Source organism: Saccopteryx bilineata, chromosome 7 (assembly GCF_036850765.1).
Source record: "Saccopteryx bilineata isolate mSacBil1 chromosome 7, mSacBil1_pri_phased_curated, whole genome shotgun sequence".
In the NCBI taxonomy this organism is placed as follows: domain Eukaryota; kingdom Metazoa; phylum Chordata; class Mammalia; order Chiroptera; family Emballonuridae; genus Saccopteryx; species Saccopteryx bilineata.
This window is the reverse complement of record NC_089496.1, coordinates 104658407-104683373: the sequence shown is the minus strand read 5'-3', so window position 1 is coordinate 104683373 and position 24967 is coordinate 104658407. Positions and strand designations below refer to the sequence as shown.

General features: G+C 38.7%; 1 protein-coding gene across 9 annotated transcripts; it reads left to right on the top strand.

The window, feature by feature from the left end:
* Positions 1-533: 533 nt before the first annotated feature.
* On the top strand, positions 534-20761 carry TIAL1 (TIA1 cytotoxic granule associated RNA binding protein like 1). Of its 9 annotated transcripts, none has more exons than XM_066238433.1 (15): positions 535-1053; positions 2987-3042; positions 3149-3192; positions 3701-3762; positions 7639-7735; positions 13451-13549; positions 13787-13841; positions 13991-14078; positions 15949-16024; positions 17210-17318; positions 17634-17729; positions 17845-17929; positions 18565-18688; positions 19021-19160; positions 19633-19846. In XM_066238433.1, exons 5-15 carry the CDS (start codon positions 7724-7726, stop codon positions 19829-19831), a joined length of 1083 nt encoding a protein of 360 aa, XP_066094530.1. In that variant the 5' UTR covers positions 535-1053; positions 2987-3042; positions 3149-3192; positions 3701-3762; positions 7639-7723; the 3' UTR covers positions 19832-19846. The 9 variants fall into 9 exon arrangements, with proteins under 9 accessions (XP_066094524.1, XP_066094523.1, XP_066094530.1 ...); XM_066238429.1 differs by having other exon boundaries at positions 13400-13549; XM_066238430.1 differs by lacking the exons at positions 2987-3042; positions 3149-3192 and having other exon boundaries at positions 13400-13549.
* Positions 20762-24967: the final 4206 nt, after the last annotated feature.

Here is a 24967-nt window from a genome sequence, read left to right as displayed (position 1 = left end):
CCCGAGGGTCCCCGGTAGAGAGCAACTCCCAGCTCAAGACCGGCCCAAGGTCCGCTCGGCTACTCCGGCCCGTCGCGTGGGGGGACGGTTGAGGACTGGCCGGCCGTTCTGATGAACAGAAAGCGGTGAAGACCTACCGGCACGCACACCACGCGGAGCCACAGTACTGCCTGAGTCGCAGTTGAAGAAACCGCTCTCGGGCTGGACAGAGGCGGAGCAGCAGCTCAGGCTGAGCCAACTGAAGAGCCTGAAAATGCCTGGAGCAGTCGTCGGGCAGCCCCCAGCGCGAGGCGCTCTGGGATTTGTAGTTTACGTCCGGGACGTTTCTCCCCACCTGGTTTCCCTGCCCTTTAACGTCGCCTTTATTCGCCCCCTCCTCTCCCCGGACGCCGACTTCCTGGTCGCCGCACGTCCTCACGTACGACTACACTACCCAGAAGTCTCTCCTTTGCGTCCCGGCGAGGCGCGGAAGCCGGTCATCTCCTTTGAACTACAGGTCCCAGAAGCCCTCTGGAGAAATGCTGCCCTCTCTCACTTCCAGGACCACAATTCCCAGAGACTACAGCTACACGGCGGTTCTTTTCTTACTCTATTTCTTCTTGGGCTGGCTGGGCTTCGGCCGGCTGGGAGGCACGTAGCGACAACGCGATCCCTTGTGACCGGAGACACGGTTTCCTCGGCGGCCCGATTTTCCCCTCATTCAGTTATCCCCTGTGCAGGCCGTGGCCGGCTGGCCTCAGCCGTGACCTGGCGGGCCGCGCCTGCGCTCTGCCCCGTTTCCTGCCTGGCTGGTGGCAGCGGCCATTTTGTTCATCCTCCTCCTCCTCCTGCTCCTCCTGCTCCTCCTGGTTGGAGCGCAGTGTCCGGAGCGGGCTGGGGGGAGAGAGCCTAAGAGGAGGGTTCGGTGCCTTCTCCTCTGCCCCCAGCTGGTGCCCGGAGTCCCCCTCCCCTTCCTCCCCACCCCCTCCCCTCCCCAACCCTGCCCTCCCCCTTGTCCCGGGATCACTCCGTCGCACCCACCATGATGGAAGACGACGGGCAGCCCCGGACTCTGTGAGTACCCGAGATGGAGGGTGCCAGGCGCCGAGAGGCCTGGGCACCGCGGGACGCTGTGGGAGGGGGTAGGAAAGCGGGGCCGAAGCCGGGACTCTCGGCGGCTCCCTGGCCGGGGTGGTGCGGACGCCAAGTGCATTCCTCGTTTGTCCCCTTTTCCTTGGGAAGGAAGCCCTCCCTTCCCCCAACAGTCACTTCCTGGGGCCTGGGGCTTGTTTTCGATCTTTTTCTCTCGCGCCCTTCTTTGCACACCTTTCCCGGGTCGGGTTTCTGCTCCGCAGAGGCTGACAGGCCCGGGAGAACTCCTGCTCTCCCTCTTCTTTAGGGGCCCTGGGCTGGGCCGGGAGCTGTCCCCACGGGGGCAGGGCCTTGTGGGGGTGGGACTGGGGGTGGGGCTGCAGCCGCATCCCCATCCCCGGCGGGCCGCGGGGAAGGAGGGCGCACGCCCTGCGGGTCCCCCGCTCCTGTCACTCCCGGCTCCTCTCCCAAGCTGAGCTCTCGGAAGAAGCGGGACACTCTTCTGCAGCTCGAGCCCCTACTCTCCTTCTGCCCCCACGTGCCCCCGCCCACGCTGTCAGAGACGCTCGCCCAGCGCCCGCTACTTTTGAAGTGCCAAAGAGATGCCTCTCGCGGCTGGAGCATCTTTCTCTTCTTGGATAACGAAGTTTACTTTGAGCGCTACCTACGCTAAACTGACAGCCAGTTGTTCAACTGCTTTTGTCCTTTCGGTGTTACCTCCTTTTAATCTGTTTGTGTGTCGAGACCTCCCGAGATTGGATAAAATGATGCCTTTTATCCACTATGCGTTGTGTGTCCTTTGAGCGCGTTTTCTTCTAGCTTGCCGTTTCTTTTTTCCCTTAAAGCCCAAGCTAATGAATGAATTTAATCTTCCAACCGCTTATTCGAGTTTCCTTCCTAATGAAGAGTGATGACTCAGCATTTGCACTCTTTCCAGATAGTGTGGCACTCCTTTCATTTTCCTGCAAAAAAAAAAAAGTCTTGAGTAACCTCTAATTAAATGTTTAAGTTGGGCACCCTCGGTTGTCCCAGCCTCTGGAAGCTCAGCACACCTACCTCGAGTCCAAGGCGCCAGATCGCTGCTTTGTTTTATCTTGCCTACGCCTGGTGTGCTTGATAGGATCCTAGTTCACCTGGCTCTGCTGTTTAATGGGCAGATTACATTTGGGAGACTAGATGAAGGTGGATGGGTACTCGGAAAGATTTCGCTTCTCTTCAGTCTCACCCAGGAAAAGTCCCGATCAGTAAAGCAGATATCTGTTTGATATTGATACAGGTTTTGTGTTTTGTTTGGGGAGGGGGGGGCTTGCACTTTTTTCATCCCTGTTTCTCTGTCTCACTAAAGTATTTGCCATCAAATGCTTGAATGAAAAGTCTGTTTAGTGAAACTTCTATATTTGTTTTGTTCTGTCTTCCATTTCGACATTTTTTCCCAGAAAAGAGAACTGGGGTAAACCTGAAATTTGTCCTCTAACATCTGTTGAAGCCAAGCCCTGGTATTTAGTTAGCAGTGTGTACTTTGACAGAAACATCTGGGAAAGCTGGAATTAGAGCCCAGCTAGCTTGTAACAAAGATTAAAAAAGTTACATTGTATCTGTAAATCTGAAATGTCATCATTGTATCATAATAGCTGTTGAATTAATTAGTAAGTTCTCATGGCATGTTTCTCATTAGCTGTATTTATTTGGTCCTTATGAAGAGAAATTCTTGTTTTTGCCATGCTAAATAATATGCTATTTCAATACTTTTAATTCATATAATTGTCTCTGAATTTGCCTTGTCTCATGCCCATCATACCTGAGACTTTCTTCAATAGACTAATAAGCTAACTTCTTTGTCACTTATTTTCTACCTCTACCTTCTCCAATCTCCTGTTCTTTCTCTGAAGCATACTTAAGTTATCTATATTTACAGTTGTCTAAAAATGTGACCTGCATACTCAGAAGTAAGGAAACGTCTTGAGCTTTGGGGTATGTGTATGTCAGTACATGCTTACTATTCTGTCTTCCTTTTACCTTCTCCCACTCTTCTCATGGGAAGGGTGTTTTTTAGACAATGAATTCTGCATCCTCCTAGGTCTTACCCCTGCAGCACCTAGTTCACTGCCTGGAAAATAAGAGGTATTCAAATATTTTACAATGATTATACTTCTTTTCATTCAATTCATTCAATTAATAATAAGTACTTTTTTTAAAAGTCCTGATTGATTTAAATTATAGGCAGACATGACTGCCATACCTACATGGTGCTGTCTGGTGATTTTATATCTATTTTAAAACCTTCAAATGTAAAATTTTGAGATAAAAGTAGATATTTCACAATTGGGTTGTTTTTTTGTTTTGGTCAGATTTTAAAAAAACTGCGTAGTTTTTTAAAGTGTTTATTTTTCATATTTCTTTTAAAAGGTTTCTTTAGATAAAAGTAACGCAATGAAAACTTTGACATGACTTTAAAGGTTGATATCTAGTAGGATTTTATTTATGGAACTTCTTTTATTTTACATTGTGATCTATGGGTTAGGTTTACAAGTGGCTAGTATGTTTTAAAAGAATGTACTCTTAACAAAGCTTATCTTAAACTGTTTCTTTAAAATGCCTGTGTGTTACTAGTGAGGTTTTTTTCCTGCAGACACACACAAGCTAAGACATATGGTTCTATCATCAGAAAACAATATGGTGTTTATAGCCTAGGTAGGTCTTTAAATATTCATTACCTACAGTATTACTAATTTATTTAATAGTATTTAAAGCGGTATAGAATTGCTTTGATGTTGAGCCTAAAGTTTTTCATATAGTTGCTTTAAAGGTCTGTTTTCTGATGCTCCCTGTTCTCATTTGACATTTATTTTGGGGTAAGATACACTGGGTAACTTGTGATCTAAAAAACCAAACAAATGAGATCATGCCATGTAATACTGGTGTTGGAACTGGACTGCCTGACACCTACCTTGTAAGACCCACGTTTCAGACGTATTGTGGGTAGCTGTGAGTGCAGTGATTTGAGCCATGGTATATCTGGATCTGTAATACAACATTAAATTACTATATAATGGTGTTCTGTTGTAGTTTATTTTCTTCATCTATCTGATGCACCAAAATGAGGAGGAATTGTGGATCTGGGATTATACCATGTTATGCAGTGCCATCCTTTAAGGCTGATAGAGACTCAGTCGAAAGGAGGAAATAAACCAGTGATTTAGAGTATAATCTGCATGACTAAAGGCAATAGCAGAAAATACTTCTCAACCCATTATAAAAATGACTAGCTATACCATGGATTTGGCTGTATCGTGGCTGTAATTAAGCCCTTCATTAACTTAGTCATATTATTTGCTTCTTTAAATTGTATGTGTATGTGTAACCCTCATGTAGTTGGTCAATTCAGTTGTACATCCTGCACCCTTCCTGTACCTTGCCTCCTACCTAAAATGAATATTGACAGATTAATTCATTAGAGGCCCATTGAAGGGTATTTATAAAATCTCCTCATATAGGAAATTGTCAAGAACAAAGCAAAAATGTTATTTGATTATAGAAATTTGTCTCCACTATGGTTTGTAAAAGTGCTGGTAATTTCAGCCCTGGGGCTACTCTTATCAGAGTCAGAGTGCACTCAGTGTTGAAAAAGTGTGGTTGGTCTTTTCTCTGAAAGGCGTGATGTTCTTAACTTAAAGTTCTGCCCAGTGGGACATAGGAAGTTGTTCGGCAATGTGAACTTTTGTCTACTGGGGAACTGCCAAGTTTCTAGTCTCAAACTGGATTTTAACCCTGATGTTAGGGATAAAGGCATCATTTTCCATTTGTAATGCTTTAGTTCCTACAGTTCCTGTTCTTAGAAGACAAAATAGACCCAAGGTATGCCTTTTCATTTTTCTTGAATTAAAAATCATTTTGGAATTTTCCTAAATGTTTATTCTTTGAATTGACCTCTGAGTACAAACATTTGAGCCTTTGTCTCTTTCTGTTCTTTTATATATGTTCTTCAAGTAGAATTTTTATATTTAAACACTTGGAACTTTAGAATATGCTGACAGTTTCATAACCAGAGCAGAAAGAAGTTTGTTGCCTTACCTCAGAACTTTTAGTGGAGATGTTCGAAAAATAGGAAACCTTAAAACTAGGATTTTATGTATTTCATGCTGTTCTAAACTTAGATTAACATTTTGCTCTTTGGCATCAGTGCTTGAAACGTGCCTCTAGAAATTCTTCAAAATCTGACTGGAAATAGATTGACTTGAAATAAAAGTCCCATAAAACAGTAACACCTTTAACTGTGACTGTTATGTATGGACGGTAATTAATGCTCATGTGGTTTTTCCTGAACAAATCAATGTTTTAAACTGCAATTCAAATTTAAAGCTATTTAAAATTTGTTTAAATGATCATTCTCTTTTAACTTTTTACTGGTTAGCTTCAATATATGAAAATTAGTTCTAGCTGTGCCAATTCTCTTAAAAATAAGAGCACTAGCACTTTTAGATGAGTATAACACTTAGGCGACCAGGGTTACTATTTAATTTACTTTATAGACGGGTCTACTGTGTATAAAAAAGAAATTACCCTATGCATGTTTGCTCACAAACCCTTATGAGTTAAAAAGGGACAGGCACTTGTCTGGCTAACTCATAATCCTAAACCCTTTCACTACTGCCGGAAAACTGTGTCACTGTGTGGCCTACCAATGGGTCTGTTCTACTTTAATTGTGAGGAAAAGGTGGCATGGGTGGAACTAAACCAACTTGTCACTGATTTAGTCAGATATTTAATAACAGGTTTAGAGCATGTAAATTAAAAATATTAGTACCCATTACATTGAAATTCTTAGCTGAACTGGAAAATTGCTATTCATTCCTAATCAGATAATTTTCTTTATTACATGTATTCTTTTTCAGTCTGCTTTTCCCTTTCAAAGCATTCCATCTTAAAGCAGTTATGTATTTAATATGGTAATAGATACAAAGCTTAGTTTGGTCTCAGTACTAAGTTTCCAGATGTTACAAATTGGAAAATATAAGAATCTAAATCGCTTAACCAGGCAGTGGTGCAGTGGATGGAGTGTTGGCCTGGGACGCTGAGGACCCAGGTTCGAAACCCTGAGGTCACTGGCTTGAGCAGGGGCTCACCAGCTTGAGTGCGGGGTCACAGACATGACCCCATGGTTGCTGGCTTGAGCAAGGGGTCACTGGCTTGGCTGGAGCCCCCCACTCAAGGCACATAGGAGAAGGCAATCAATGTACAATTAAAGTGCCGCAGCTATGAGTTGATGTTTCTCATCTTTCTCTCTTCCTGTCTGTCTGTCCCTGTCTCCTTCTCCCTCCCTCTCCCTGTCTTTCAAAAAAAGTGTGTGTGTGTGTGTGTGTGTGTGTCTGTGTATTCACTTTCTATGTTAATGAAACTGTTAAGTTTTATAAATGTTGTTTACCTGATGAGGTTCACAACAGACAAATTTTAGGAATTCATACACTGACTACCAGAAAGACAAGTTTGACAATTAAGTAAGCTAAACTAAAATAAATCCATGGACAGCCCTGGCTGAATAGCTTGGTTGGTTAGAGCCTTGTCCAGATATATAGAGGTCGCTGACTCAGTCCCCACATACAGGAACCAGATGATGTTTCTTTCTCCCTCCTCTCTTATCCCTCTCTCCCTCCTCTCATCCCTCTCTCCCTCCTCTCTTCTCCCTCTCTCTCTTTCCTCCTTCTTCCCTTTCTCCCCTCTCTTTCTCCCTCCCTCCTTTCCCTTCCCCTCTCCCTCCCTCTCTCTAAAATCAATAAATACAAATTTTAATAAATAAATCCATAGTATAAAATAAACCAACATAGCCATCTCTGGGTGGTGGTGGTCTTTTTTTCCTTAAAAAAAAATTTTTTTAATTTGTTATAATTTTCTTGTATAAAATAACATTCAATATATATAAATTTTTAAAAACCCAATTTTTAAAATATGCATGGTCAAAAGTATACTTATATTTGTATAAATTTTCTCTGAATTTCTAAAGAAGTCTTTATATTTGCACTATCTACATAAATATATATTTTGTTGATTTTGGTGTGTTTAAGGCTAGGAAGTTTTATTGTTTACCTTGCTCTTCTAAAACAAAACAGTGAAAGCATAACATCAATAACAGTGTTATTTAGCAAGACAAAACAGCCCTCTGATTTCTCTGTGTTTTGCTAGAACTTTAATTTTGTTTTTTTGTTCATGTAATTGCTTTGGAGGTCTAAAATAAACTCATGTTCTATTCCTTTATATCTAATGTGAAGGGATATCCCTTTATAATCAGGTATTTTGATGAATTGGTAATTGTGTGTGTATTACACATTATTTTTGAATCATGTTTCACATCCAGAAGTTGTAAAGTCTTTTGAAGTGGTACTTAGTGGTCTAAAAAATTATGTTTTCCTAAATAAGGGTTAATTTTACCTTTATAGGGTTAGGCTTAATTGGAAAAATTTTATTGAAGACAGAGGAACTTAAAATGAATTAAAAGGTGCTGAGTTAAATGACAACAGGTTAGAGTCAGAGCTGAAAGAAAACTGCTGATTTTTTCTCCTTCTTCTCGTCCAGATATGTAGGTAACCTCTCCAGAGATGTGACAGAAGTCCTTATACTTCAGTTATTCAGTCAGATTGGACCCTGTAAAAGCTGTAAGATGATCACAGAGGTAAGAGCTTCCCAGTTCCGGGAGCTGACAGTTAGCATGGTGTTTAATGTTTTGAGATACATGAGTTGATTAGTATCATTTAAAATTCCATGTTAAGCTCCATGTTATTCTGACAGAGTGAGTCATGTTTGTTGTGTTAATACTACTTTGATCAGGCTGACAAACGGTTTGGAATGGAGCTTTATTTGCGAGGACAAAGTTCCTGTGCTGTTATTCTCAAATGGTCATTCTTCATTCCTGCTTGTAAAAAAAGCGTTACAGTTTACTCAGATTGTGGAAAAAGTAGATGCTAATTCATACGGTTCAACAAGAATGTTACTGATTCAGAGAGTATACATTTACATTTGGGAGCAGACAAGCGAGCACTGGGTTATTCTGTGTACAGTGCAGCGGTGCAGCTTGTGTTTTTAGTAACCACTAATGGCCACGCGGCCTGTTACAGAGAGGAATCGAACTTGTTAGCATAATGATTTTGTTTCCTTTTTTCCCAAAGAAAACTACCTTTTTATACTTTCCTAGTTAAGACTGTAGCAGTGCCCAATGATTTGTTTCAGTTTATTCTCTTCCTTTTTTAAATTTTTTAAAAAGATTTTGCTTATTGATTTGAGAGAGAGAAAGGGGGGGAGGAGAGGGAAGCATCAATTTGTAGTAGTTGCCTCCTGTATATGCCTTGACAAGCCCAGAATTTCGAACCGGTGGCCTCAGCATTCCAGGTTGACGCTTTTATCCACTGCGCCACCACAGGGCAAGCTCTTCCTTTTTGGGTTTTTTTTTTTTAATACTTTTTTAAAAATTTTCTCTGTACCAGATATTACGGTAAGTGTGAGGGATACAGTGGTGAACAAGACAGTTTCTAGCTGCGTGGAGTTTTACAGTCTGATGAGGGAGGCAGTGGAGGTGACAGGTACCAAGGATACAGGATAATAAATGCTATGGAAGCAGTTTCGAGTGCTGTGGGGGCAGAGCATAGGTCCCAGGACAGTCTTAGGTGTGGAGACGCTTCCAGAGGAGGCAGTGTCTAGGGTGAAATGGAAAAGGATAGTAATGGAAACTGGCTAGACAGGAATTTGAGGAAGAAGGAATTTCAGGTTTAGAGAAGAATGTTCATCTAGTCTGGTAGTCAGAGCGGAAGTGCTTGTGAGAGGAAGAGAGGAAAAGATAGAAAGCATAGCATGCTTGGAATTTCCAATGGGATTGATAGTCACGGAGGGGCCAGGACAGGAGACAGGAGTGTTTGGTAGGGGCCAGAGCTGTCATGAGGAGTTTGTGTTCTATCCTGAGACAGGGGAAGTGTTAAAAACCTGTAAAGCACCTGACCAGGTGGTAGCGCAGTGGATAGAGCATCAGACTGGGATGCGGAAGGACCCAGGTTCAAGACCCCGAGGTCGCCAGCTTGAGCACGGACGGGCTCATCTGGTTTGAGCAAAGCTCACCAGCTTGGACCCAAGGTTGCTGGCTTGATCAAGGGGTTACTCAGTCTGCTGAAGGCCCGCGGTCAAGGCACATATGAGAAAGCAATCAATGAACAACTAAGGTGTCGCAATGCGCAACGAAAAACTAATGATTGATGCTTCTCATCTCTCCGTTCCTGTCTGTCTGTCTCTGTCTATCCCTCTGTCTGACTCTCTCTGTAAAACAAACAAACAAAAAAACAACAAAAAAACCTATAAAGCAAATTGGCCTTTTGATCTTTCTCCCTAACTAATCATAATTATCAGTGTGTTCTGGCATATTTTGTTTCCTCTTGTTCCTATCTCTGATTATTTATTCATTTTCATTATTTTGTGCATCCTGGCCCGGTAGCTCAGTTGGTTAGAGCATCATCCCAACATGCCAAGGTTGTTGGTTAGATCCCCAGTCAGGGCACATACAAGAATCAGCCAGTGAATGCTAAGTAAGTGGAACAACAAATCCATGTTTCCCTTTCTGTCTTCCTCTTCTCTGTAAAAATTAATTTTAAAATATTTTTTAAAAATTTATTTTGTGCTAGACAATATTCAAAACTAGGACTATGAAGAGAATAAAACAGTTTTGTGATGCTGATTAGAGGGTTGGTGCTACATAGGCCAGGTGGTGAGGGAAGATATCACCTCTTTGAGCTGAGACAGGAACAATAAGATGGTGCCATCTTTGTTAACAACTGGAACAGTGGGCATGACAAATACAAAGGCCTTGAGTTGGTAATGAGCTTGGAATGTTGGCGGAATTGAAGACCAGGCTAGCCAGAGCCTGCTGAGTGAGGGGAAGTGAGTCTAAAGAGGTAGACAGGCGCCTGACCAGGCGATGGTGCAGTGGATAGAGCGTCAGACTGGGATGCAGAGGACCCAGGTTCGAGACCCTGAGGTTGCCAGCTTGAGCGTGGGCTCATCTGGTTTGAGTAAAGCTCACCAATTTGGAACCAAGGTCGCTGGTTTGAGCAAGGGGTTACTTGGTCTGCTGAAGGCCCACGGTCAAGGCACATATGAGAGAGCAATCAATGAACAACTAAGGTGTTGCAACGAAAAACGGATGGTTGATGCTTCTCATCTCTCTCCGTTCCTGTCTGTCTGTCCTTATCTACCCCTCTCTCTGACGCTGTCTCTGTAAAAACAAATAAATAAAGAGGTAGACAGGCAGGGTTTGGGATAACAGGGCAGTACAGGCTAGGACAGAAAGACTGCATTTTACTCTGGTTGTAGTGGGGTTAAGTAGGTTAAAGTATTCTGATTTGTATTTTTAAATTACTCTATTTGGAAAATGACTGTGGTGTGGAATAGATTGTAGGGGACAAAAGAGGCTGGAGGGAAACCAGCTGGGTTTATTTCATCAGTCCAGGTAAGAGGTGATGTGGCCTTGTTTTTCATACTGATAGCGGTAGAAATGAGGTGTGTAAATTTGGGATATATTTTGGAAGTAGATACAATGGGACTCAGTTGGCTGTGGAACGTGATAGAAAAGAAGACATTAAGGATGACTAAGATTCTTGTTTGTGCAATTAAATGGACGGTACTGCTGTTTATCTGCTAAAATGGGCACACTGAGGAGGGCACTGGGTGGATGGGGAATAGTGTGACTCAAAAGCTCTGTCTGGCAGTGCTAACTTTAAGAGGTGCATCAGACATGTGTAGGCCATCGGGTAAATTAGTTGGGAACTCTGGAGAGCCCAGTGCTGATGATACTAGCTTGCAGGAGTATTTGAGACCAAATCCATGGGACCAGCTGGCATCCCGTTCCTAGATCTAGGGAGAGTGCTGACAGAGAAGAGGAGACAGGCCCTGCAGCATCTCAACACTAGACATTTAGAGTCGGTGTTAAGGAGGGAGAACTACCTTTTGAAAGATCCCCCCCCCCAGTGAGGAACCAGAGAAACCGAGTCTAGTCGGGTCCAAAGAAGACTATTTAGAGGGGGGAAGAGATGTCAGCTGTTTTGAATTCTACTGAAAGTCAAGATAAGGACAGAAAAGGGGTCACAGAAGTGGCGGAGAGATCATGGGTGAGTTCAACATGAAGTTTCAGTGGCTTGGTTGGGTTGGAAGCCATCTGGAGTGGTTTTAGGAGAGAATGGGATGTGGAAAAGTGGAAAGAGTCTCTAGAAGGTTTCTGTGACACATTTGATAAAGATTTGAAGTGTATTTTTTATAAACCTGCACATACAGCCATTTGAGGGATAGAGGGATAGGAAATGAAGTTTCAAAATATCTAATGTGCTACAGTTTCCAACTTGAACTGTAAATAGTTGTATTTCTCTGTCTTGACCTTTATGTCACCCAACAAAAATTGGTGGCAGTAGTAATTAAGGACACATTTGATTTTCAGTGTTACTTGGGAGTGGTGTAAGCGGGAAGCTTCCAGAGGGCATGGACTCTAGTAGACTGTCTAGGCCTTTTTATGTTTTTCATGCATTTCATTTCAGCATATGGAAAATCCTTTCTTTTCCTTAGTATAATGATTTTTGTACTTTCACTCTTGTTTATTTAAATTCTAGCTTTCCTTATATACTATAATAAATGTATATTATCCATTCTAAGGCAAACATTAAAATTTTTTTAATGCATCTGACAGCTAGGATGTGACAGATCACTGGGGTCTTAAATGAGATGAAACGCAGTGTGACCTGAGTACATACGTGTGTGTGTGTGTGTGTGTGTGTGTGTGTATGTACATGTACACACGCTGAATGGTGTCTGGCCTGCTACTGCTCAGTTAAACTTGAGGTCCCTGTGCATAAGTAGACTAGTTCACTAACACCTGTTGTAGATCTACCATTGGACTCATGTTTTACTACAATTAGTCAGTGTTTTCTTAAGCAGAGAAGGTAGAACTAAAAGGGGAAATCAACTAGCACAGTTTTAGCTTATTATTTACCTTCAAGATTCTTTCTTTAGTGAATGTTACTAGAATATGTTAACTTTTTTTACAAGAGGAATTGAAGTGCTTATTTTTATTTGGAGACTTTTTCCTCATTTTCTTTCTCTGCCTCTTTAGAACAGTGTGGCTACCGCAGTAGGATTTTGTATGGGAGCCCATAGTTTTCTTGTCAGTATTAATGATCACACTCCCCACCCCACCCCCACCCCACCCCCCGCAAAGAAAAATGCCTCTGGTTACTTTGCCACTGTTGTTTTAGATGTCTTATTTTGGATTTTTCTTCTAAAACTTTCCTGGGATGAAAAACAGTGGTTGTTGAAAAGATCTTTATTTTATGTGGTATTTTTCACTTTGTAAGTGCAACTAGAATTCCATATTTTAAATTTTAAATATTTTTTAGGGCATTTTACGCTGAACAGTGATGTGATGAATGTTTTTAAACTTAAAAAAAATACTCATATAGTATGTAACTCCAATATAGGCTGCAGTTTTATAAGTTTTACTTCGATTTAGGTTGTTAGGTAATAAGAGCTACTGTAACTTAGGTAGTACTACTTTCTCATTGTTTTTATAAATACCTATTGTCAACTGCTATCAAACATAATGTTGTAGAATATATTTAATAAAGATTTCTTATTAGTGTTTTTGTGATATAAAATTATAGCTTTGTCCTGAAATGCTTTATTCAAAGATAGTTTTAGAAATTTTTTTCTTGACCACTAGCTTATTTTTCTGGTCTTAAATGACCAAATTCAAAAGTGTGTAGACTCTCCAGTACATTAGAATATTTTGAAAGATGGGGAATTCCTTTAATTGCTGGTTATAAATCTGAACTTTTCCTATTTTTATTCTCATTTTTTTCTTATTTGTGAAAGAAATACAAAATTTTGTCTCATATATAGTGTTAATACTAGCTTCAATCAGGAGTGAAGTTGTCAAGTCGGTTCATTTCTGTATTTTTTATAGTCATGGGCTACAGTTAATGAAGGATTGAGGTACATAAAGAGAATTTATCCTTTTGAAAACAATGATAAGGAAGTAGTCCTTACCCATCAGATATGAACCTGAGGCTCTGTCTGGTCTCAGACAGCCTTCTATTGTGTCATCTCACCGGAATTCTGTGTTTGGATTTAACACTGAGAGTCATGCTTCCACGCTGCTCTGACAGTTCTGTTGGAATACAGCAGTATCCTGAGGTGGACAGTCAGGCATAGCTATAAATCTTATTTATAAAGTGTTAGGCTTTCATAAGCTTATGCAATCTCACCTGTACATTCCTAGCTATCAGTAATGTTTTTTCCTGGATTTTCTTCTCAGCAACCCGATAGCAGAAGGGTCAACTCTTCTGTTGGATTTTCTGTTTTGCAGCATACAAGCAATGACCCATATTGCTTTGTGGAATTTTATGAACACAGAGATGCAGCTGCTGCATTAGCTGCTATGAATGGGAGAAAAATTTTGGGAAAGGTAAGAGACTAGGGTGATGGCACCTAATGAGTATATATATTTGCATGTCAAATTCAGTTTGCACTCTCTCTTAGCAAGTTTTTAAATGAATATTCAGCTCTGCTGAGTGATAGTTTTGCTTTATTCAGCCTAATGCTTTTTAAAAAATTATCCTGCATGATAAATGATTTAGTAAGTGGTGTTTTGATTTTTAATGACATGTCTAATAATTGTATTAAATATAATCTTTATTTTTAGGAGGTCAAAGTAAACTGGGCAACAACACCAAGTAGCCAGAAAAAAGATACTTCCAGTAAGTACTTCTACACGTTTCACTGTGGAAGAGTTCTGAAATTATCCTGGCGCACAATCGGCTTAAAGAGGGTTTTCCTTCCCTAGTGTTTCCTCTAGAATGTGTAGTTGCTGACTTAAGTATTTGATTACCAAATGCTTTGATTTCAGATCACTTCCATGTGTTTGTTGGGGACTTGAGTCCAGAAATTACAACAGAAGATATCAAATCAGCATTTGCCCCCTTTGGTAAAATATCGTAAGTGTCACAATCAATACTATACTCGATAGTGATAGGCATAATTGTTGTATATAATTAACTTATATCAGAATTAAGATCTTCTTTCCCTAGTCAGTGTGATTTTTTTTTAATTTATTTTTTGATTAGTAGATGTTGAAAATGTTAATGTCATTTTAATGTTTTGGGGTCTTGTTTTTATCTAATCCTGTGATAATATGTTTAAAATTTTTAAGTAATTCTGTTTGTTATCTTTAAAGCAGATGTTTGGGTGGTAAAACCTATTGTAAAGTCCAGCTTTTTGTCAAATGTTTTCAATATTTGGTGGTTTTAAAAGATAATGCGTTAACTAAAAATAAATGTGATTTATGCTGTGTATTAAATTTTTTATAAGTGGGGGAAATACTTTATGTTTTGTGGTTAATTTGAAAATGCGTATGTTTAATTATAATAAATGTATTTTAATATTTTAGATGAAAAATAGTACTATTATAGTATTAAAATGTTTCAATGTCTGAGCCATAAATTTGGGATTAATTAGTAGTTTGGGGTTTTTGTTGGTGGTGGTGGTATTTTATTCTGCTAGTTAGGGCCCAAATGTGGTTTGATTTTTAACAGTTTATGCTCAAATTTCACTGTGTGTTATTTGGTCAGATATATTGGAAAATTAAAAGTGATTACAATTTTATAAAATGTTTATTATAATTTATCTTTCTGATTAAGATGTATTTATTCTATGTATTTCCTATAGATTGAAATTAAACGTTTTAGTGTTTCTTTATAGAAGTATGTTTCAACTAAGAACAACAATATTTTTCTGTATATAATTTGTTGTTCTATAGATTTATTTGAAAGAAAAATTTAATTCTTAATTTTCTGTTTTGATATTTGCTTTGCTTTTTAATCTATAAATGTGGTAAGTAGTACTGTTTTAAAAATTAGTATAAAAAGTAATACAGGTTGCTGTTTTCAATCTTTATTTATACCTGAGACCTGCAGTTTTTCTAAAGTCCAAGTCACAATTAAAAGTAATAGCATTCTGGTTATTTTGCAGAATTGCTCATAAGAATGGACAGGATCTTGAAGGCTAACTGCAAGGAACTGTGCACACTGGAACTCAGTTGTAGATTTTTTTCTCATTTCTATTTATTCTTATTATACATTATTTATATATACATATTTTAGTATTTACATTTTAACATTCTATATTCAGTGGAGTTCTATATTTCCAATCATTTTAACTTACTCACTAAAATTTCTGTGTAAATTTGTTGTTTTCGTACTGGTGTGCTTAGCATTGTTGTTAGTTTTTTATTCTCCTTTCTTAAATTTCTGAAAATGTCAATTTTTCAAAATTTACAGCTGCCCAAACTCCAAAATGATGATAGAGAATTGACCAAGAAAAATAAAGAAATCTGTTAACAGGCCATGTATGCCTTTTTAATTCCTATTTTTTCCTCTTTTTCAATTTTTTAATATTTCATATATTTTGTATCACTAGGCAGAAAACATTTAACTATTTAGAGATTGCATGGTAAAGTAGTTAGCATTGTTACAGTAATTTATAGAATCAGTAAACCTTAGAGGACACTAGCCAATAGAATAGTAGAAAAGGAAACTATTGTTCCTATTAATCTTCAGATTTGAGCATTTAGTTTAGAAAGCACAGGCTATTTGATTAGGTTGCATGTTTATTACATGTTTTTGTCCTACTGCTTTTTTCTAACAGGTAAAGAAGCGTTAGGGAAAGTTCAGGAATGGTTGTAGTTAATTAGGGCTAACTGAAATTTTATTTAAAAAAATGCTCACAATACAGTGTGTGTGGTTCCTTTTAGTTTTTATTTTGAGGATGATTCTTACTTCCCTCATTTAGCGGTGCTTCTCTTCACAGGGATGCCCGAGTAGTTAAAGACATGGCGACTGGGAAATCCAAAGGCTACGGTTTTGTATCTTTTTATAACAAATTGGTACGTTCTTTCAACTCAAATCTAAAGTCAATACAAAATTTAGTCATTAATTAATCTAAAACTTAGATGGTAGCTACAAACATAGCTTTGATGATATTCTGTGTGTATAACAACAGTATAATTTATTCTTTTTTTATAACCGTGAAGTTAGTTGGAGTACTGACAGGCTGATTATAAGGAGAGTATTAAAGCTGTGTTTATACATGCGTAAAGGTAAAGGGAGGCTGTACCTGCGAGAGTTAGAGCTGAAGATCAGGACAGATCGGTGCTCTCTGACTGGAGGGATGTTAAAGTATATTTAGTCGGAATCATGAAAATCTCAGTTGTAACTTTAATTATTCATACTTTTGTAGCTGGAATATTAATACCCCAGCAAATAAAGTAAATGGACATTAAAGCAACTCATCTTGATTTTTCCGTGTACTCTTTAAGAAAGAGGTACCTAAATATCAGAGCATTTGCATTCACTGTAATACCAGATGATAAAGTGGGCTTTGCTAGTGGCGTTTTAGATCAGTGTCAGCAACTTAAGTTCCCTGCATTTTATTGGAACAGTAAGATAAAGGGCAGGAGCCGTATACTGTCTTTGCTTAGATTCATTGCAAATTCACATTAATTCTGAGAATCTAAACTCATTTTTTATTGGCAGACATTTTACAGCACTCTACAACAATGCAGAAGTCTTCTGTCTTAAAATGAGTTTCAATCTAGTATTATAGTTATAATCCATTGCTACTAGAATGTACATTTACAAGGTAGATGATTTAGACCGTAACATTAGAGTTTTTATATATTCAGTAAAAGTTAAAAGTTTTCCATAAAATTAAGATATTTGAAAATAACCTTGTAGGATTTCTACGTTTTTTTGTTGTTGTTGTTTTTTTTAAATGATCAATGAGAGTATGATTTTTTTCTTGTAATATTTGAATTATGATCAATTTCCCTGGTGCCTAATGCTTTCCTCATATTTTGAAATCTGTAAATAATAATAGCTTTTATAAGTCACTCAATTGAAGTGATTTTCTTGTGATCTTAGTTCAGTTTTGTTTAGGATGGTTAGTGGATCCGTTTACTAATAAGATTTATTAGCTTCAGCACTGCTGCCACTTACTTCATTTTACTGTGTCTTCTGTACCACTATCTTTTATTCATAATTGCTCTTGTCTTTCTCTTTTTTCTCCATAGGATGCAGAAAATGCAATTGTGCATATGGGTGGTCAGTGGTTGGGTGGTCGTCAAATCAGAACCAATTGGGCCACACGCAAACCACCGGCACCTAAAAGTACACAAGAAAGTAAGATATGTATCCTGTATACAGTAAAATTATGGATACTTCACTAAAGCATGTATTAGTATAGTCTTTTTTTCCTAAAAATTTTATTAGCATTACAAGGCTCATTTCATCTTGAGTATGATTGTCTGAAAAGAATTGGGGTTTGATATAAGTGTATTTGGAGCTGTGAGCCAGCTGATACTACAGATCAAATTATAGTGTCAAGGAAAAAAACTCCCATTTTTCTCCCGAATGAGGCATATCTTAATGAAATATAGTAATTAATTGCATAACATTGTACCGCTATCAACATTTTTGTTTTCTGTGTGTACGTAGATAACACTAAGCAGTTGAGATTTGAAGATGTAGTAAACCAGTCAAGTCCAAAAAATTGCACTGTGTACTGTGGAGGGATTGCTTCTGGGTTAACAGGTACAGTGTTTGGTTTTCTAACCCCCTTCTCTGTGGAGTTGGATCACTATCAGTACCAATTACGTGATAAACATGAGACTTAAATTGTCTGTTTATATGTTTGTTTGTTTTCCAGATCAGCTTATGAGACAGACATTCTCACCATTTGGACAAATCATGGAAATAAGAGTTTTTCCAGAGAAGGGCTATTCATTTGTCAGGTAAATTTCCTCCTGTAATATTATTACTCTTATATTTGATCCATTCCTTTTCAGTTATATTATTTGATCCCCCCAGGTATCAGAGTTTGTTATTTTAGTACTTCTTTGCAATGTAGAACTTTAAACTACCTGTGTAATGTACTCTAGAATACCAATACCATGTTGACACTTGTAAACCAATGAGTGTCTCTATTATTTACTGTGTCAAGTTATTGAAAAAAGGACAAAAAGGCCCTCGCTGGTTGGCTCAGTGGTAGAGAGTCGGCCCAGCGTGTGGAAGTCCCGAGTTCAATTTCCACCCAGGGCACACAGGAGAAGCACCCATCTGCTTCTCCACCCCTCCCCCCTCTCCTTCCTCTCTGTCTCTTCCCCTCCCGCAGCCGTGGCTCCATTGTAGCCAAGTTGGCCGGGGCACTGAGGATGGCTCCATGGCCTCCGCCTCAGGTGCTAGAATGGCTCCTGCTGCAGTGGACCAATGCTCCAGATTGGCAGAGGATCGCCCCCTGGTGGGAATGCCAGGAGGGTCCTGGTCAGGCACACGAGGGAGTCTGTCTCTCTGCCTCCCTGCTTCTGACTTTGGAAAAATACAAAAAAAAAAAAAAAAAAAAAAAGGACTTACTAGCTTTTTCTCTTAGATTTTCAACCCATGAAAGTGCGGCCCATGCCATTGTTTCAGTGAATGGTACCACGATCGAAGGACATGTCGTTAAATGCTATTGGGGTAAAGAATCTCCTGATATGACTAAAAACTTCCAACAGGTAATTCGATTTTTCATAGCACTTTCTAGGGTTTCTATCTTGCATTTCTACATAAAAGCTTTAGAAATTGTGAGATAAAAAAATAAAGCATACATCTGCTTTCAGTTAATATTATTAATGCTATTTCAAAAGTGATTATTTTGTGGTATTAACTGAATCTTAATACTTTCTTTTCACAGGTGTCACCACCCCAATAAACTTAGACAATGATAACTAACAGAGTCCTATTCACATAAGGGTGCTTACTTAGTTTTTCTCTTCCTTGCCTCCCACTTTCTTCAAATACTGTTTTTCTTACTTGTTCCCTAAAACGGTAATTTGCTTTTTCCTAGGTCGACTACAGTCAGTGGGGCCAGTGGAGCCAAGTGTATGGAAACCCACAACAGTACGGACAGTACATGGCAAACGGGTGGCAGGTGCCGCCCTATGGCGTCTACGGGCAGCCGTGGAACCAGCAAGGATTTGGAGTAGAGTAAGTTTCTCCAGTGTAGAAACAGATGTGGTTTTGACATAAATAAAAAACTATGTTTTCCTAGGGAAAATCGATTTATTTTTAAATTTAAAAAAATGTATTTTGTGCTTAACTTTAATTTTTGTTTACTTACTGATTTAGAGAGAGAGAGAGAGAGACATCAGTTTGTCGTTCCACTTATTCATGCATTCATTGGTTGTGTCTTGTATGTGCCCTGACTGGGGATCGAACTCACAACCTTGGTGTATCAAGATGATGCTATAACCAACTGAACTATCCAGTCAGGGCTGAGGGAGAATCTATTTAAATTAAATACATTGAACTCTTTGGAATTATATGTACATTAGGAACATTATGAAAAGTGATTTATGATGCTAAAATTTTGTGTCCTATCTCTGTAAGCAGTTGGTAGAATTTGATTCACATTTCTAACATTCTATTTTATCTACTTGTTTATTTTTGCATGGAAAAGACCTTTGTCTAGATATGTTGAGAAATTTAATGATTTATACCTGTTGGCTTGTGTGAGAAGTCCATCTGATAAAAAAGGTAGCTTGTTGTTTTTTTTCTTTATTGATAGAGTAGGCTGGTCCTTTGTACTTTTAGGCCAGCCTGGACCTTTATCTCCACTCATTCCTTCTTCTCTTTCCAACGTGAACTTATGTTTTTAAAATTTTCTTGTAAATTTATATACCATGTGCATTATATGATAGGTAGTTGATGTGTTGAATCATTTGTCAATTTTTTAAAAATTGGTTTTGAGATACCCTTCAGAGAAGTCATTGTGTTAAGTGTGGTTACTATCTTAACAAAAATTTAAGACTGGCCCTGACCAATTAGCTTAGTCAGTTTAGAGTGTCATCTCAAAACACCAAGGTTGCGGGTTTGATCCCAGTCAGGGCACATATGGGAAGTGACCAATGAATGCACAATTAAGTGGAACAACAAATGAATGCTTTTCTATGTCTCTTTCTCACTTCCTTTCTCTGTCTCTCTAAAATCAATCAATCAGAAAAAAAAACATTAAAAGAAACAAGACTAATATGTCTTCTACATATATAGCTATATATCATTTATTTCTTTGCTCTTTGTTGTAAGTTTTTTGGTTTCTTGTTGTCTGTTCTGTGGTTTGGTTCTGCCTGATTTTTGTATAACTATATAGATAGTTTTTCCTTTGTGTTTGCTGAAGATTTTGTTTTTTCCTTCCAAGTCAACCACCTTCTGCTGCTTGGATGGGTGGATTTGGTGCTCAGCCTCCCCAAGGACAAGCTCCCCCCCCTGTAATACCTCCTCCTAACCAAGCTGGATATGGTATGGCAAGTTACCAAACACAGTGAGCTGGGACTCTAAACAAAATTGTAATTCATGATAGCTTCAGTTTCCTGTGACACTCTGAAGACATGGAAGTAGACATCGGAAAATGAAAATATTTATTTTAAAAATTGAAATGTTTGGAGCCTTTAGCACAGCTTTGCTTTGGTGAAGGACACATGTCTTCTAGTTCTGCCTTTTTAAGTTTTTGTTCATGATGGATATGAACATGATTTTTCTTTGTGTACAAAAACTAAAATAAAGTCAATAAAGACGATTCTGACTACAAATTTTGATATAAGAGAAGTGAGTAATACATTTTGATTGTTAGATACTATTCCATTTTTACCTTGCTGTTCAGTATTTTAACTCACTGTTTTTAAAAGAGCAAAAAAGGGGAGGATGATGGAAAACTGGGAATCACATATAAGTTCTTCCTGAACCTTGATACTCCCCTTCCCTGCCCTGAGGTGGACCACATTCAGAGTCAGCAGGAAAAAGTGTGATGTGGAGAAGAAATGCATGGTTTTGGAGTCGCTTTGGAGGAAATATTTACTTAATGCTTAAAAGAAACTGAAACCAGACTGATCAAGAAATTTTGCAACCTAAATAAGGAACAGCATTGTCTGAGTTACTTGAGCAAATGGTGGTGGTCTACATTAAGACACATTTTTAAAGTGTTAATTATTAAACTGTAGTAAATGACATTTCATTTTGGGGGGGGGGAAATTCCAAGTATGGTGTTTGTATTCAAGTCAGACAGTCATACTTGTGCTTTTACATGAAGTTTAAATGATATACATTGTAAATATGAACTACAGTGTTTTAAAAGCATGCTTCAACATAGAAGTAGCAATGTAATTATTTGAAGTAACACTTAACACACTCCACTGCATTGAATGCAATGGATTGATAAGAATGTTTAAGACTGACATTTCCAAGGTTGGCTACTATGTAAAATTAAAATTATACAAATTACTATATAGAAAAAGCCTTAATTTTAATTTCATACAAATCTTTGATGCATTAGAGTACATTTTAAAATGACATTGGAAATTATTATTATTTTATTTTTGCTTTATTTTTCCTTTGCTTTACATCACTTGGTATGTAAATACCTTGATTAAAACCTTGTAAACCATTTCAAGGTTTCTATAAATTGTATAATACAAGTGTTTTTTAAAAATCTTGGGGTGTTTTTTAAAATTAGATATATTTTGCCCAAGAATTTTTTAAACAAGATTGCAAAAACATCTTATTTAGACAGTTCAATGAACCAATTTATAATTGGATGTTCAGCTTAAATAGTGTACAGAGTTGTGACTTTTGTTTTTAATTGATTTGCTTTTCTTGTGTGGGTTGTGTGCATGGGACGTGACGAGCCTGACCTGAGGCCGAAGTGTGTGAGTGCATTTTGTAAACAAATCAGCTGGGTAGGTGGGTAAGATTGAAGTTTGTTTCTGAGGTATTTTTCAGGCTATGTGGATAAAACCTGCCTCAAATTTTTATAACAGGAATGTAAAAAGAGATAAAGTCCAATGTTTTTGAATTATGACAGCTAGGGGGTGCAAATGTTTAGGCAGTATATTTGAAATGTTTTGAGGCCCGGGTACCAAATTAAGAAAACCCTTTACAGTTAAGTACTTAAGTTACAACTATAACCCACAGATGACTGTTTAAGCTTTTGAAGTCTTAAATTAGTTTTGAAATAATGATGGTTTTATAAATGGGTAACCATGATAATTTTGGTATTATTTTTCTTTTCCCCCATTCAGAAAACTAGCCAAATGTTATTAAATCTGAAAATTCAGTCTGAAGTTCATCTTTGGGCCAAATTTTTTATGGCACTTTAGGTTTTCTGTTTTTGTTTTTGTTTGTTTTTTTGGTGGTGGTGCCGAAACCCGAGATGGGACTTCAGTTTTACCCACGGAAGTCATCGATGACACGCTTCCATTCTAAAAGTTACCCTTACTTCTTTCGCTCATGGTTAGTGTCTTTGGGGATGTTGTGGAAAAGTTATATTTTATAAAAAAAAAACACTCAATTATATCAATTATGTCTTCTAGTTAAAAATTTCTTGAATATATGTGAAACTTGAACAATTAAAGACTTTTTTTAATATATTGATAAAAGCCTATTAAATTCTCAGTTTGCCTTTTTTGGTCTGCCAGTATATCAGCTTATTGCGATAACAGCTAAATACAGCTGCAGTGTCTCCTAGTTGTAATCTAGGAGTTAATGAAATTATAGGGACTAATTCTATCGCCATAGTCAACATATGACTGAAGTGTCCTTTGTCCTAATGGGAAAGAGAACAAGATTTCATGATCTGTTCAGTTACTGGAAGTTATTTCATAGTGAATGGTTTTTTAACTACAAAGCTACTTATCCAAATGAATTGCACCGTTTTAGAATACAACTGTCAAGCTAACACAGACTCATCACAAAATGAAGTCAGTGCTATCTTCATCTAATTTCAGCCTAAGAATCGTTGCTTTGTTCGTGTTCATTAAAAATAGCAGCAAAGATTCTTTGGCATGCAAGAATGTTTCTTATTTTGTAATTATTTTGAGACTGATTTTGGTGACGTGTTTCTGACTGCCGTCTTCCCTCTTGATTTTTATGTGTGCTGGCAGGAGAGGCTAAAATGACCGGCCAACTTAAGCCAAAGCTGTAAACCACAGTTGAAGTCTTTCAATAAAGACTAGACTCTATGATAAGTGGCCTTTTCTTATTGTTGTTTATTATATAATTATTCCTTCCAGGCTGCCATGAAGTAAGCAGTTTTTAAAAAATTTATTAGGTATGTGGAGTGTACATATATTCAGGACCTATTTCTGTATTCTGTATAAATGTTAAAAGTCCATTAATAACTTTGTTGAATTAAAACTTCATTTAGGAAGAGGGGCTGCTAGCAAGCCGACTGGGCTCCTGGACAGGCAGCATCTGGGTATAAGAGAAAACTTGGAAAGAGCCATGGGAAGTGACAGTTAAGATTAGAAAATATATTTAACTGATCTTAGAGAGGAAGGGAGAGAGACAGACAGAAACCTCAATCTCTTTTTGAATGTGCCCTGACCAGGGATCGAACCAGAACCCTTTCCATGTTAGGACAAGCTCTAACTGAGCTATCCAGCCAGAGCACCCATTAAGATTTCTGAAGTGGCAGGTACATTTTTAGCTCATAGACATCTGAAATCTGTGTGCTTTAGCATAGTGTATTTCCCCATGTATTAGACGCACCTCTCCCCGAAAAATTGGGGGACTAAAAACGGTGCGTCTTATACAGTGGTTGTAGATTTTTTTTATTTGCACTTCCTGTTTTTTTGCGCTTGTTTTTGCGCTCATTGTTGAAGACAGTGATTTGTCATCAGACAACAGGTGAGGACAAACTAATGGATAGGCGATTTGACAGTGGTGAGGAGTTGTATGAATTTTATGATGAATAAAACAAGTTCAATAACTTTGTGAACTTGTAATACATTTTTTCCCCCAAATTTCGGGCCCCCAAATTATGTGCATCTTATACATGGGGAAATACAGTATTTACTAAAACTGGTTAGAAGGATTTTTTTTTTTTTTTTTTTACAGAGGCAGAGTAAGAGAGAGAAGGATAGATAGGGACAGACAGGAACACAGAGAGATGAGAAGCATCAATCATTAGTTTTTCGTTGTGGCACCTTAGTTGTTCATTGATTGCTTTCTCATATGTGCCTTGACTATGGGGCTACAGCAGACTGAGTAACCCCTTGCTAGAGCCAGCAACCTTGGGTCCAAACTGGTAAGTTCTGCTCAAACCAGATGAGCCTGTACTCAAGCTGGTGACCTTGGGGTCTCAAACCTGGTTCCTCAGCATCCCAGTCTGACGCTCTACCCACTGTGCCACTGCCCAGTCAGGCCAGGAAATTTAATTATTTGAGAATAAGACAACTTATAAAAGACTTGCAGCAGCAGGTAATCAAACTTGATCTTTCATGGTATGGTATCCCCCATGTCAGTGCACAGTTAAAATATGTGTTGTGTACAGTGCACTCTGCCTTCTATGAAGGGTGAATGTTTACTGAAGGCCTTAGTTTGGTTGCATCTTAAGTGTGCCCTAAGTCTCATGCTGACAAATTCAAAGGTTTTAAATCATTCTTTTTCCTTTTGTATTTTTCTGAAGTTAGAAGCAGGGAGGCAAACAGACCCCCACATGTGCCTGACTGGGATCCACCTGCCTTGCCCACCAGGGGGCAATGCTCTGCCCATCTGGGCTGTTGCTCCATTGTGGCAGGAGCCATTCTAGTGCCTGAGGCAGAGGCCATGGAGCTGTCCTCAGCACCTGGGCCAACTTTGCTTTAATGGAACCTTGGCTGTGGGAGGAGAAGAGAGAGACAGAAAGAAAAAGGGGAAGGGTGGAGAAGCAGATGGGTACGGCTCCTCTGTGCCCTGACTGGGAATTGAACTCGGGACTTCCCACATGCTGGCTGACACTCTACTGCTGAGCCAACTGGCCA

Bases quoted from the DNA above. Each gene is read 5' to 3' on its own strand.
- TIAL1 (XM_066238426.1), top strand. From the start codon at position 1,022: ATGATGGAAGACGACGGGCAGCCCCGGACTCT. The intron at 13,842-13,990 runs GTAAGTACTTCT...CTTTGATTTCAG, and splicing joins CCAGAAAAAAGATACTTCCA to ATCACTTCCATGTGTTTGTT. The intron at 19,161-19,632 runs GTAAGTTTCTCC...TGCATGGAAAAG, and splicing joins CAGCAAGGATTTGGAGTAGA to ACCTTTGTCTAGATATGTTG.